At 37.7% G+C, this 15,299-nt stretch overlaps 1 protein-coding gene across 2 annotated transcripts in view; it reads left to right on the top strand.

Moving 5' to 3' along the window:
• The window catches only part of ANKRD33B (ankyrin repeat domain 33B), a 105,942-nt gene extending 91,072 nt beyond the window's left edge, over positions 1–14,870 (top strand). For both annotated transcript variants that reach the window (XM_016431419.2, XM_001372137.4), the window contains one exon: positions 6,096–14,870. In XM_016431419.2, the coding sequence (XP_016286905.1) occupies positions 6,096–6,946 (851 nt within the window). In that variant the 3' untranslated portion in view covers positions 6,947–14,870. The remainder of the gene's footprint in view (positions 1–6,095) is intronic.
• The last annotated feature ends 429 nt before the right edge of the window (positions 14,871–15,299 follow it).

Raw genomic sequence — 15,299 nt, 5'->3', positions numbered from 1 at the left:
TATGCCTGAGGTATGAGTAGATTTCAGGTCTTCCTGGCTTCAACATTGACTCTTGTGAAGATAATTTTAGGGTTGTGACTTAAAATCTAGACTTAATTGGCCACCAGGGAAAATCCCAAATAAAATACCCAAGTCAGTCTGGAAATTTATGGTAATTTAATTAATATGGAGGGAAGGAATTTAAGGAGAAGGAGGGAAGAGGATATAGGATTTTCTCCTGCCTGGCCTGTGCCAGGGGGAGTTTAAAATTCCGGCCTCTAGGTCTCTGAAGAAAATTAGAGGCTTCTAAGAGGATAAAGTTGGAAAAGTAAAGAAGGGAACCTCAGCCAGAAACTCACCATCAAACCGTACAATAGCTTGTAGCCACACTAAGATGCCGAAATTTCCAGCATGCTGCTATTAGCCAATTCTCTGCCACAAAAGGTACCGGAGAGAGGAAATGAGCCAATGTATAGACCTTTCATCCTTGTGTCCCCTCCTCTAAATGCCCATTCTTTAGTTCTCATCTCCTTTGATTAGATTATATCTTTAGAGTTACTTAACACTTCTTTGTTAAGTTCACATTTTATTAGTTACTTAACCTTTTTGTAATTAATTTAACCTTTATAGTTACTTAACACCTTTTTGTATTAAGATCTTAAAATGGACTTAGCTTAAAGTTCTAGCTTCACTATAAGGTAAGAGTTAAGTACCTTCATTGTTCAAACAGGAGATTACAACTTTATCTTCCCCTAAAGTATGATCTAAGTAGGGTGGAGTAATTTAGAGTTCCCAAGACATTCCTGATTTTGTTAAACTAAGTATCTTCATTTTTACAATCAGGAAATCGCTAAATCCAATCTTCACATTCTATATATTTTGTGAATCTTCAATTTTAAGAAAAGCAAATTGATGATAGTGTCTAATCTTGGAGGGTTTTTTTTTTTTTGAGGGGGGGGGGAATGTTATTGTCAAATAACATTTTATTTCCTTTAGCTTAAAACTTCAGTGTGTGAACTTTTGAGAGAGTTCCTTCTAGAACTCTGACCAAGAAAATGTTACTTTGTGAGACTGTAATTAGAGTTAAAAGACACAGGGATACTTCCATATTGACAGCTGATAGAAATACATTTTGCCCTCTAACTTATCCATTGCAGTGTTCCTTTGTGAGTTGACTTTTCCCAGTCCCAAATACTTGGTATTCAACAGGAAGTGTGTTTCTCCCTACCCCTATTTTTTTTTTTAAACAAATCATGTATTGTTTATTAGATTGCCTGCTCCTCCCAAACGGCTAACATCTTCATAGAGTATATAACATAGCCACACATCAATAACTGTTTTTATCTGCTCTGATCAAGCAGAACAAAGAGATATTAGAAATTTCAGAAACCCTGGAATTTAATAATAAAAAATTATAGTTCAATAAAGGATTTTCTCTCTCTAAGGTTCTGAAATTCTGATTTATTGGAACTCTGTTACTGTGGCTACTAAGGACAAACACATCAGCAGTGCCAGCTGTGCTGATTATAATCTCAAGGGATGTGAAACCTTATTAATTTGATAGAATATTAATATTCCCCAAAGTGACAGGTCGGTTTAAATAAGTTGCCCCAAGAAGCTATATTCAGAGCATGATTTTATCTACACAAAAACATAACTCAGTAGTGATGCTTGTTTTTCCTTTTTAAGAATAAGCTTCAGGATTCAGTTTCAAACCAAAATGTCAATACCGAGTAAGCCAGAACTCCTGTGATGTTTGGGAAAATCAAAATGTACATTCGTATCCTACTTCATAAAGTTGATATAATGAAGAGTTATAATGATGAACAGGGCCTAGTCACATACACTATTCTGCCTTCAGGTAACTCCAAATGTTTTCATTTCATGGAGCCAAGTTAGACTCTGAGATGGAAATCCAAATTTCTTTCTGTTTCATATTCTTATTTCTTTTGTGTTTATAGACATGGTATAGCTTTTACAGTTATCACACTCTCTTCTGTTATTTACTAAATTAGAAACTGAGTCTTAGTAGAGAACCTGAACTAGTCTCTTTAAATCTTCATGTAAGTTCTCTTTCTACTTGCTTTTTCTGCCTGCCCTTTAGAGATCACCACCTTTGCTGATTTCTAGATAAGAGTTTTAGGATTATAGGAGTTAAAGCTGGAAAGGACCATTGAAATCATCTAGTTGAATGTCCTCATTTTATAGATGAGCAAACTGAGGCCACAGGGTAGTTAAAGGAATTGCACAAGGTCTCCTAGTATCCAGATATTAGAACCCCAAATTGATTTCTCTTTCCCCTAAACCACAGACAGTCAATATTTATTAAAAACCTAAAAAGCTACTTATCAGTACTCTAGAGAGAATGCAAAATCAAAATTAGGAAGCATTTATTAAGTACTGCTTTGTGCCTGCCATTTTGCTGAGTTCTGGGAATATAAGTGAAAAGTGAAGCAGCTCTTCTCCTCAAGAAAGCTGTCATTCAAACGGGGATTAAAGGACTTGGAGCATCTCTTGATTCTTGTTCTTGAGCACAAATAGAATGTGAACCAGAGTTTACCCAAGTACCATCTCTGCATAGTTCTCAAATGTGGTATCTTAGTGGGATAGGAACAATGACTGTCTGTGATTGACTTTATTAGGAAGCAGTACTAGCTGGGTCTTTATTTTTCATACCTCTTGTGGGGAAGGGAACAATAGATGGATGAAGACTAGGAAAAAAAATATAAACCACTGAGTCAACTTTTCTCTTCCCCCTTCCCTCCATCCCAATATTTTTTATGCAAGTAAAGTTGAGTTAAATGGACAACCAGAGCAACTTTGAAGGAAGGAAATGTCTAAAACATGTAACCTTAGAGTTATATATACATTCCTAACCTCTTTTGCCTTACTGATGGTGGAAAGTTGGAGGATGTTGTATATATGACTGGCTAAGTATATGTCCAGTAGATTTGAAGTCAGAAGGCCTGATATAAGTCTTGCCTGTGTTATTTACTAATTGTGTGTTCTGGGGTAAATTACTTTATTTTCCTCACCTGAAAAATGTTGATGTGCTAGAGAAGTTCCAAGTTCTCAAGCATGAAATCCTACCTAGAATGTTGGTACCTGTCTGAGCCTCACCAGGTTTTTTTTGTTTATTTTCTTGTTGTTGTTGTTATTTAAGAGTAGTAATTAGAATCAGAAAACTTGACACTAATTAAGAGATGTGTAACCTTTGACAAATCACTTTAGCTCTCTAATCCGCAATTTCCTCATCTGTAAAATGTGGTACGTTCATTACCAACATCCATATTTTTTGTGAAGGTCAAATGAGACAGTATACAGTGTTTTGTCACTGTGATTGCATTGTGTACATATGAGCTGAGTTTTTTTTTTTAATTTTAGCACCAGTTGACCTAATAATAATACCTCCAAACCCTAAGGAATCACCTCATTAATAGTGTAGCTAGGCTTTTGGTTAAATGATTATCAAGAAAAGCATCTTCTAAAACCTCCATAATAAGTTAGCTACGGGAAGGGGGCAAAAAAGCTCTTGTCTCTGACTGTGAGCCCTTTAGACATATGTAGTCAGTGAGGATGATTTGGGGGTCTCTTGTCTTTACAATTAATAGCTCTGCACTAGGACACTTGCACCTTTTATGATGACCAACCTTTCCTTCTCATGATGGGCAGGGAGCTGAGTTCTGAATTCAACACCGAGTAGGGGAAAAGGTATAGATAACAATGGTCATGTTGTAAGATGATTCTTTGAAGTCTTCATTGAATGACATGACATAAGTATAAAATAATTGACATCAGCCCATTATAGTCCATTATTTAATTGCTTTATCTATAGCATTAATATTCCATTCGATAGTGAGTCTTTTGAATTAGAGTTCACCATGATTTATGTTATATCTCACAGAAAATCTGAGACTTTAATGTCTCCTAATGGAAATGTCTTCTGATCTTTTGAATCTTTTGTACATCCCAAGATTATACATAGAGGGCAAAAAAGAGGGCAGATTTTTCTCCACAGGGAGAAGAATCTTAAACTTTTGACAGCTGTTCCTTTTGTGTTCCATTAGCATTTAAAAAATGTCTCTTTCAAACAATGTATTGTTCATTAAGATTTTAATTTTGCAGTTTGTTCCCTTTTAAGTGACATGCAATTAATTAAGTTTTAATGTGCCATTTATTTTTTGTAATGACATTTTTAGTGCCCTGTTTTCTTTTTAGTCAATTTATAAATTGTACTTCAGCTAATGTTACTTCCTAATTTTCAGTTCTAAATAATTGCAGCTACTCCCCACATAGCTCTTTAATTTGTCTGAAGATGAAAATGTACCGAAATAGTGTAGATTAGCTAGGCCAGTGTTTGGCCAAGGGAAAAACTGCACAGCAACAAGGAGACCAAATATGGTCAGTACCTGTGGTATGCAGTTGACAGCCCTAAATCATCCCATTGCTTTTCCACTGAAGATTCTGTCATTGAAGATAGAAGTCTCAAGTAATTTGTATAGCCATTGTGCATTTGGCTTCGTTTGAATTGGCAATACAATAAATCTTAGTTCATTGGGACTACTGAGAGGTAGGTAGGGTGATATAATGGACTGAGAGTGAGTCTCCAAGCCTCCTCCCTGATTGTATGATCTTGGGAAGGTCACTCAGCCCTCTAGACTGGTGGTAGCCACAAACTCGATAGAAAGGGATCCCTGTGGAGGTATGACTTAGAAGAACACACATTTATGTTATATTTTATTGGATTTTAATTTTGTTAAAATTTTCCTGATTAGATTTTAATCTGTTTCCTGGAACTCTAGAGGTCCATGGGGGCATGTTGGACACCTCTGCCCTAGACAACTCTATTGGTTACATAGCTATAAGTTGTTGAGCTGATGTTGACAATAATAAAAATAGGCAGTGAGGTAGCACAGTGAGTAGAGCCCTGTAAGACCCAAATTTAGATTTTTACCTCAGACACTTCTTATCTGTGTGACCCTAGGCAAGTCACTGACTTTCTCAGTACTATAGATAACCACTTCTCTGAGTTATAGATTAATTTAAATAACTAACAATAAGTTGCAGATCAGGTACTGATAAGAATAGGTGATAGAGTAGATAGCACACTGGGTCTGGAGCCAGGAAGACCTAAGTTTGAATCTGGTCTCAGATTATTACTAGCTGTGTGACCCTGGACAAATTACTTGATTTCTCTTTGCCTTAGTTTCTTCATCTGTTAAGTGGGGATAATAATAACACCTATTCCCAGATTTATCATAAAGATAAAATTAAATGTTTGTAAAATATTTGGCAAACCTTAAAGCTCTATACAAATGCTAGCTATTATTATTACTTCTCATTGGAACATAGAAATATAAATTATACGATAACACATGGACAACCTTTATCCTATTATCCGCTTTCTTGGGGAAGAGGGAAGGATGGGAGGAAAGGAGAGAACATGGATCACAAAATGTCAGAAAATTATTGTTGAAAATTGTATTGACTCATCTGGGGGAAAAATTTTAAAAATTTGTCATTATAGTTGGCATGTATGTAGTGCTTTTTAAGGTTTGCAAAGTGCTTTGTGTATGTTAACTCATGATCTGTATTGGTAGTAGAAGCTTCTTTCATAATGATTCCCTTTTGCAATGAAATCATAGATGAAGGGAAATACTTAATTGAGTATAAACTATTTTCAAGTACTTTATAGGCATCTATTAAAATACCACCAATTAATAAAATAATTAAAATTGTTTTAATCTATTCCTTGAAGCAGGTTCCAAGGGACCTTTGTTAGCATAAGATAATATACCATATGTACTAGAAAGTAACAAAACTTTTTATATATACATTCACTCCAAGCTCTGGAAAGATAAAGCACCAAACAATATTAGGATGAAAGTTTGATTTCTCTATCCGTTGTTGTTGGAGATTATGCCAATACTATGGAATGTCCACATTTGGGAATGAGGTTTTTTCCCCCTGAAGATGAGACACCTGCAGTTGTGACTCAGTGAGTTGTTAAGAATTTTAAACTGAGTTCAATTTCAGTTATCTATGTTCTCTTGGATAGAGAGTAGGGAGAGTTCCTGTGACATCCAGCCATACTTATTTTTGTTTTCATTTTTCAGGGGCAGATGCCCATGCAACTGATCCCAACAAAGGAATGACTCCACGGGAATGGGCATCTTACACAGGAAGGTTCGAGGCTGTCTGTGTCCTGCAGAGACTGTTGGACAGGCCCTGTCCTGAGCAGTTCAGCGAGCAGTACAAGCTGGACTGGCCAGTGGTCAAGGATGTTCTTGTCAAACCAGCAGAGCCCAAGAGCTGTTTACAGAGGCTTAGTGAGTGCTTTCGGTCAGTCTTGTCTTCTCACTATGTCCAAGAACCTGAAGATGGGGGGGTCCTTGACCACATGGTCAGAATGACCACTAGTCTCTACAGCCCTGCTGTGGCCATTGCCTGCAAGACTGTGTGCCCCGAGAGCCCCCCCTGTGTGGGGAAGAGGCGCTTTGCAGTGCAGGAGATCCTCCGCAGACAGAACACTAGGGAGGTTGGTGATGGTGAGGAGGACAGAGGGGAGAGCCACCAGAAACGCCTTTCCAGCTCCCAGGGTGAGGTGGTTCCAAACCAGACAGAGAGGAGAGCAAGTCTGCAGCCTTCCCCCATCACAGGGGCGCAGGGGGGTGCAGCAGGCTCTCGGAAGGCCAGTCTGTTGCCCCTACACCTGTTGCGGAGGAGCAGTGTGAGGCCTGGCTTTGTCATTCCCAAGGTGCGCATCAACAAAGCCCCCACTCCCACCTTTCAGCCTGAGAGGGTGAAGAAGAAGGCCAGCACCAAGGACAGTACCTACTTGCAGATTCCCAAATGGAGATACAAGGAAGCCAAAGAGGAGAGGAGGAAAGCTGAGGAGGCAGAAAAGAAGAAGGCTCCTGAGGTCCTGAAAGAAAGACGAGTGTCTCCCTGGAAAAATAGGACTTGAAACCTCGGTGGCAGCATGCCAACATCTGGGCTCGGCTTCCAGAGCCATGGATCCAGGATATGGGAGGGTTCCTTTGAGTGTGGGAGAAAGCCTGGAGGGAGCAAGTGGGGAGCACAAGAACCTGGAGAGAGTGAGTGAGGATGAGACACTCTCCCTTGCTGCTTCTCCCTTTCCCTCTGCTCTGGGGCTCCTCTCCTTTGGTTTGAGTAGAAATGGGCTGGCAACAAGTTTTTGGTAGAGATTGTGGGGCTTGGGAGCTGGGCAGGAAGATGGGGAGGCACATTTCTGGGGATGAAGGAGATGAACATGGCAGCTGGTAGGAGACAAATCTCCCAGACTTCCTCCCCTGTCACTGAGGGAAGGTGTTGGGACTGTCATGCTGGCCCTTCTTCATTCCCCCCACCACTATTTTATCCCCTCATTGTGTTCCTTGATATCCATCTGGCTCAGATCTCATCGCTTAGAAAGGTGGCTAAGGAGAAGCAGGAAGGAGTAGAAACAACTCCCATTGGCCTGTAGCCTGTAGAAATAACCTTTGCATCACATGTATTTCAGAACCAAGAAGAGAGACTAATGAATCCATGATGGTGGGTATTGTAGAATTCTTGTAATATATACACTACTGGCTACACTTCCATCATGAAGGATAGCATAGAGATACCATACATTTCTCAAAACTCTCCTCTCCCCCATCTCCTTCATACTCAAGGATGGGGCAGTTAAGTGCCTAACACAGTGCCCTGGATACACTATACATTTCATAAATACTTAGGAAATTGAAATTTAATTGAATCACGTCCAATTTGTGCATAATGATGTCCAATAATACTAGAACTTTGCTATTTGGGTGTTATCTTTGCCAGTCCCAACATTATTAAGGGGTCTGTCTATCAATTTATATAGATGAGCAGTTCCTGAAATGTGGACCACTGACTGACCATTTTACATGATAAAGAAAAGCCATGTCCTACCTAGATTAATAGGAGATTCATATTTATTTGGGACATCCCTAGAGAGGTCATTTGCTTTTTGCACTTGGATTTGTTAAATTGTTAAAGCCAGTCAGAAAAATAAGTACAGACAATTTCATGATGAGAAAGATGAGAGAGCAAATCTGTAAGCCTTCACAAGTCCCCAGAATTGCAATTATACTTAGAAATATTTCTAGATATGGATAATTCTCATTTCTGCAATTTGGAAGTGATGACATCCCTGAGGTGGAAACATATCGCTATTATAAAAGAAATATGTGATGACCAGAGCTCCCCCTTTATTTTCTTCCTCCTCTTCTCTCTCATTCTTAACACTGTGAAGTCAGGAGCCAGCATGTATCTAAATGGCTTGTTTATCAAACTTGGGAGGTGATAATCTGTTCACTCAACTTTTGTGCTAAGAGGACACAAATGCAGCAACGGGCTTGAGTGGGTAGTTAGCAGCTCAGCTTCTCACTCCCCGATAGTCATCATCCATCCCAGAGCAGTAATTCTGTCCAATAGAATAAATTTGATACCCCAAGTTCTTGTCAGTACCCAGTGAGGTAAGGGGGTGCCACTTGGGGAAGGCAGCTTTTTTAGCCAAATGCTATCTCAAATCAGCGGTTGCTCTGCTGTTTGTATTTTAATAGTACTCCCAATGTTGCCCCAAAGGCTGGTCATTTCATACCATATCAGCGACTCAGCATTTATTAGGCACATCCTGCTTCATCATATGCCTCCTTTGGTGGCTCTTCAGAATTTGGCCAGATTATTGATGCAACCCCACTCCACATTCCCATAGCTATCATATACTATTAAGATGTGGGAGGGGGTTTTGAATGCTTTTTTACATTTTTTCCCCCTAACTTTCAGCCATAGGCAAAGGACACTTTGGGGTCTGTATACTGAATAGGCAAAAAGCACAGAGAATGCTCATGATGTCAGCAAAACAGGCTTTATATTTTTTCTTCTAAACTGCCCAGCCAGCAGATTTGGACCAAACAAGTCTTGGCAAGCCAGATGCTGTGTTTGTCACTTTTCTGTTACTGAGGAAAACAAGATAATTGGTCAAAGGAATATGATGGGGAAGGCACAATGGAAGGCCTAGAGTTAGTTGTGTGTTACAGGACAGAGGAGTCATTACTGTGTACGTGTTTGTGTGTGTGTATGCATATATACACGGATGGCCACATTATGTGGAAAACATAAAATGAACCAAAGGAGAACGTTTAGTACCGTCCTGGAGTGCCGTCTTTTACCCAACTCTATTCTTAACTCCAGTCCCACCCAGATTCTGAAGGGAAAGCACTTTGTTATTTCTGCACTTTCTTTCTCATGACTAGCTTGTTTAGATTTTCTCATTTTTCTCCCTGCATAAGCAGATTTACTAGTACAGCAGTTTCACAAGGCAAAGACGTTGTCTTCCAGGGCCGTCTCTCTGCTAGAGCAAGGACGCTTATGTTCTTGTTTTTTAAGCCAGCCGTGGGAGGGAGAGGCAGGGGTGCAACCGTACAGAGCCAAATAATTTGCTGTCTCTTCTTTCCTGGGAATTTCAGGATTTCCTATTTACTCCTTTCCAAGGGAACTTTTTTCTTACATGAGGTCATTTTTCATACTGGACTTCAGAACTCTGCACAGACCCAATCATCAGCACACCAGAGACCACACACTGCCCATTCGATAGTTGTCAACGTCAGCAGACCAGGTTGGAAAACTAAAGAAAAATAGTTACACTTATTCATCAGCTGCTATTTGGGTGAGCTAGCTAAGCCACTCTGATGGGGGACTGAAGGGCAGCTGAGTAAAGGAAGATTTCTTATGAAGGAGGCCTTTAAAAAAGACATAGACTCTTAGACAAGATAGTTATGTTATTTATTCCTCATCTCTTTTTTTAAAGACGTTTCATTTAGAGCAGAAACTGACCCTTTTTGTCCGTACTGGGGAAGAAAACTGTGGAACTTGCTCTTAAGTATTTCAGTAAGTGTATGTCACAAGTGTGTCAAACTTGGCAGACTTTAAGAATGTTCTTTCACTGTTACTATCCAAATGGCAGTCAGATTGGTTTGGTTTTTTCCCGTTTGCCATATTTGCTAAGGTTCAATAGTTGCTTTCAGAGAACTCTTTTCTTTACTTCCCAACTCCATCTCCATCCCACTCCTGCCTTTTGGGGGCTGAAAAGCAAAAATGGAAGAATTAAGTGTGACTACTGGGCATTTTCTGCCTCATTACCTTTTGCCCCTTGACTCCTGAACAACTTCTTATTTCACCAAGCCTGCTCTTTGTAGCTTGTCCCTGTGTTCAGTGGCCTCTCCTTTCTCCCCTTTGCTGGCTATTTCACCACCTCCCTATCAAAATTCCTTGTAGAATTCCTGTCATCAGTTATTCTGGAGGCAAAAAAAGGGGCGATATGGTAGCTCCCTATTTTGGCAATCCCAAGTGATAGTTTTTAGACTTCATGAAATGAAAGACTGATTTCTCCTATTTCTGTCCATTTGACTGAAATTTTTTACAATTTTCTTTTTGCAGATAGAAAAATATAATTTATAAAAAAAACCAACCAAGCACAGTCCATATTGGACAAGGGCATAAGAAAATTCCATCTCAGTTCTTAATTACTATGAATATTGGGTAGCAGTTTGACAAATGTGTGTCTCTCTTTTTCTTTCTCCTAAAATTCACTTTTACACATACAGTCAAGCACTTTGTTGGACATTATTTTAATTTTCATTTACTTTTATCCCTTAAGGGTATTATAGTTAGACTAAAAATAAAATAAATAGGTTATAAGGCAGTTGCACAGCTCCCCCACTACCCAGTAAGATTCTTTTGCCTTTTGAATTTTCCTTGATCTTAAGCAACTCGGATCTGTGGTAGCCTAGGACATATAATAGAATGTTAAACTCTGGTTCATATGAAGCCAATTATTGATCTTTCAATAAATTCTTGTGACAATTAATACTCAGTTAAACAAAAATCAAGACTTTCATGGAAATTTTCAGTCAAAGATAGATAGGCTTAGATTTTTAAGAAATATTTTTACACATTTTCATTGATTTAGGTTTCAGAATACTAGGTTTAGGGTTAGAATATATATACTTCTTTTGTGTGTTTTCTACCTAGTAATGTGAATAAAAGGCCCCAGGATCTGCCTTGCATTAAAAAAAAATTAGGGAAAAAAGAAGACTGCAGGAAGTTAATCCAGCATCTTTGAAACTTCCAAAAGCTTAAGCACTTTAGTTGGCCACCGGAGCAAGGTATATAGCAGACTCTGAAGCACTAAATAGCATTTGAAGTTTTTCTTTCTCTTTTTGAAGTTACTTATAGCAATTTCCTGGCAGCACTACCTTATGTACCTCAAGAATGTGATGACCTTCAGTTTAGGCAAAAGTTGTATTTTAACCTCTTGTTTGATGAAATAAATATCATGCACAATGTTTATAAAGTAGTAACATGAATTCTGAAGTAATGTTTGTGAAACCCTTTCCCTTGTTTTCAGACCAAAGTCAGTTTTCTCTGGTCAGAAATGAGAACGCTTTATGATGAAGTAAGCCTCCCAAATTTAGCTTCACCATGTGAGGCTAGATTCAGGTGCTACCCTGTCCAGTTGCAAAATTCTTGAATTATTCAGATGGTAGGTAGTGATAAATTAATATGAAAAAGAGTCACCTTGGGAAAATTGGTTTTTTTATTTTTACTAAATCTAGCTAGGAGAAAAGATTTTCCTTTATAGTATATTGGCAAGAATGCTGTCTAATTTTAACATTAAGTAGAGAGTAGAGAGGTCATGATTTTTCTTTTCACAATTTGATGTGGTGCCTATGACATTCAAAAGGAAAAGCAACTCATCAATCTCCCCAGTTTTTTTCGAGGTGTCCTCTTCCAATGTATCCATTATTATTTAACATTGGCACATTTTGTTTACACATGAAGATAAATAAAATATACTGAAAATCCATTTTCATAATTTTTTTTGGATAGGAGAAGATACCAACATTTGTTTAGTGTTTATAGTATTCCCAATATACAGTATTATAAAAATCCATATGATGATGCCAAAGAGTTAACTCAGGACTATTTTCTTCCCATTGTGTATTATTGTTTCAGTACTGAGAATAAGTTTGACATTTCATTAAAAAAACATATAGTTCATTCTCAAGGTGGTGCTGAACTTTGTAGCGATGTAACTTGGGTCTGGTCCTGGATCTGCCAGCAACTGACTTTTTGATCTTGGAAAGTCACTTGGTCTCCTTGGACATCAATTTATACATCTGTCAAATGAGAGAGTCGGAGTAGAGAGACTCCAAGGATCCTTCAACTATATAATGTTTTCCAATTCTGTAGTTTACATGTGGACAGTCATGGTGCAAGGCACTTCAGCTATGCAAGCCATCAGTTTCCCAAATTTTTTTGGGAAGATTGCTAATCTTCTAGGTCGGGAAGGACCTTACATTATCCACACTAAAAATATTGGCCCTTATAAAAAACTGCAGTTGCTTTAAAAGTCAGAACAAAATTGGGTCAGTGATAATAAAATGGGGTTTAGTCAAGATGGGTCCCAGCAAAGCCACCAGGAGCTTGTTTAAGGTGTTGATTATGCCATTTCTTCCTTCTCCCATCTTTTGATGTACCAAGTACTTGGTTCAAAGGTATAAATGTTCATCTATAAGCTATTAATTTGAAATTACTTTTTTTACTTTGATGCTTTTATGCACATTGATGGTAAATAACAAAAAATCACTGAAGATAAAAGAGAAATAAATGAAAAAAAAACCCTATGAATTAGTTTGATTCTCTTTCTTGACTCAGATTACATGAGTATCATTTCATTTCCCCGGTATGGATATGGGTCACAAATGGCATTTTAAGGAAAGAGCACTGGTACAGTAAGCAGATATTTGGGTGGCTATGTCTTGCTAAATAGACTTGAACAGGATATAGTGAGACACAAATGCATCAAGAAAAGGGCATAATGGCTCAGTGTGAGACTAGAAAATTCTGTGGGCTCCTTGTGAGAAGTAACTCTCAATGGGCCCTATGTATTTGAAAAAAAAAGTTGTGCCCTCTAAGGCCAGCACAGTGTGATATATGGAAAGCATTGAGTCTGGAATGAAAAAACTTAGGTTCTAATTCCAACTCTGACACTAACTGTTTGACATCGAATACATCTTTATGGGCCCCAAATAATTCCTTAAAAGGTTGGCAACATTGAAAGTTTAAGGTCTCTTTTTCACTCTAAATCCTATGGTCTTGAATGAAGGAAGTCCCACTGTGTAAAGTTGTATCTAGGACCTAATCAAATCTCATGGCCATTTATTGAAGTTTAATGGTGACATTCACCATCGTGATATAGACTATTAGGCTCTATATAGGAGACCTGGTTTCTAATATTGGCTCTGTGTGATCTTGGGAAAGTCCTTTCTCTGGAACTCATTTTTCTAATTTATAAACGAGAGCATTGAATGAGGCTTTTCTAAGGTATTTTCTAACCCTAACAATCTATGGTTTCTTTGTGTTTCCACTTGTCTGGTTTTGGAATTTTCTTTGAAAATCAACACAATGATACATGTATAACCCAGTAGAACTGCTTGTTAGATTCAGGAGAGGGAAGGAAAGAGCTGGGGTTGGGGAGGGGTGTCATGAATCATGTAACCATGGAAAAATACTCAAAATTTAAAAAAAGGGAAAATCAACACAAGATTTAAGCCCCACAATCCCTCATCTTGCTTCTAGAAAATGGCTGTTTTTCTCCCCAATCTTCCCTCCACAGTGGGGATCTAACATCAATCCATAAGGGCTACATAAACCCCTCTATATTATAGATTAAGGGAAATATATTTGACATAAAGTTTTAGAGCGAAAATTGCAAGCCTTTTAAAAAAAGTGAACATATAATGTTAAATGTCATTGTCATGAACATAAATTGTTGAAGCTGTACCATATGTATACATCTAGCAGTACAGGAAAATTGTACTATCAGCCCTTTGAGGGGATAATTAGGGGAAAGAGCTTTTGAATGATAATGAAGAATGAGAGAATAATAAAAGCCCATTTCAATGAAATCCTAGCTCTCTGTACATAAATTTGTAGAGTTTCAAGATATTTTGGTCCTGATCAACAATAACTACAAAATAGCCTGAGAATTTAACCTTGCTCTTTTATGGCCACTGTGTAGATTAAAAAAAAAATCCCAATATGTCAGTATAAAAACATTTTCAAGTAAATTTTATTTATGGTGTAGGTCTTGTTAAAATGATGTTGAATGTGGCTCCAATTGTATTACTGGAGGGTCAAAATGTTTATTTCAAGGTTATGTCTTTATCACCTACAGCTCTATAAAGAGATTTGATTTATTTGGGTTATAGGAACATTCGGGAACATAGATTGAAAAGACAGTATCTTTAGTATTTGGACTACAGAAAAGCCATTAAAATGAAGCATACTCAATTGAATATCATCTAATAACTGAAAAACAATTTTTTTCTCACTGTCTATCAAGTTATGTACCTCATGTCAAAGTGAAATCAAGGTAATATCCAAATGACCATTGAAGAGATTGGAAAGTATTCATGAGTAGAGAATAAAAGAAGCATACAGTGAACCTGTTCTGAATGTATAATTGTCTAATGCTTGAATAAAACTATTTTAACTTGAAAATGATTGTAAAAAAGTATACATGATTTTTTAAAAATCTTAGATATTTATATTAATTTTAATTCAAATGTGAGATTTCTGAGCTAACATTTGACTTTGTTTTCAAAGGACATTTATATTCTTAATTTAATAAGGACTTGTGTTATTCTTGATTAAATTTAGCAGTGTTGTATTTTGAGTTTTTTCTTCCGTTGATCTTACATTGATCTTATTAAAGTTCTGAATTCCTATGGGAGGAAAAATTAATTTTGGTATTGCCTTGATCAGGTAATGCCCTAAATAAAAAAAATATAGCATCACCCTTGTTTGGCTTGGTTTCAGTGCCTTTCTTGCATGTACAAAACAAGTTGATGGTAGGGAGGTCCCTATATTAATTTTCCAGCAGGGAGGTTAGTTGAGCAAAATACCTGAATTCGCCACCAGATGTTGCTCTGCCTGAGCTATGAACTTCATTCTTGGTAAGACTTAATGAGTGTCAAGGAATTGGCACTTTCTATGAGTCATTAAAGAGCAGCTAGGTGACCCAGAAAATAGAGTGCAGGACTTTGAGTCAAGAATATCTGTGTTCAAATCTTCCCTAAGACCAGCCAACCACTTCTGAGCCATGTGACCCTGGGCAGGTCATTTAATCTTGTTGTAAAATAAAGACAATAATAGCACATACATTATAGGATTATTATGAGCCTCAGATGAGATGTAAAGTACTTTGCACACCTTAAAGTGGCACA

This window comes from Monodelphis domestica, chromosome 3, assembly GCF_027887165.1.
Source record: "Monodelphis domestica isolate mMonDom1 chromosome 3, mMonDom1.pri, whole genome shotgun sequence".
Classification (NCBI taxonomy): Eukaryota; Metazoa; Chordata; class Mammalia; order Didelphimorphia; family Didelphidae; genus Monodelphis; species Monodelphis domestica.
This window is presented reverse-complemented; position numbering and strand designations above follow the sequence as displayed.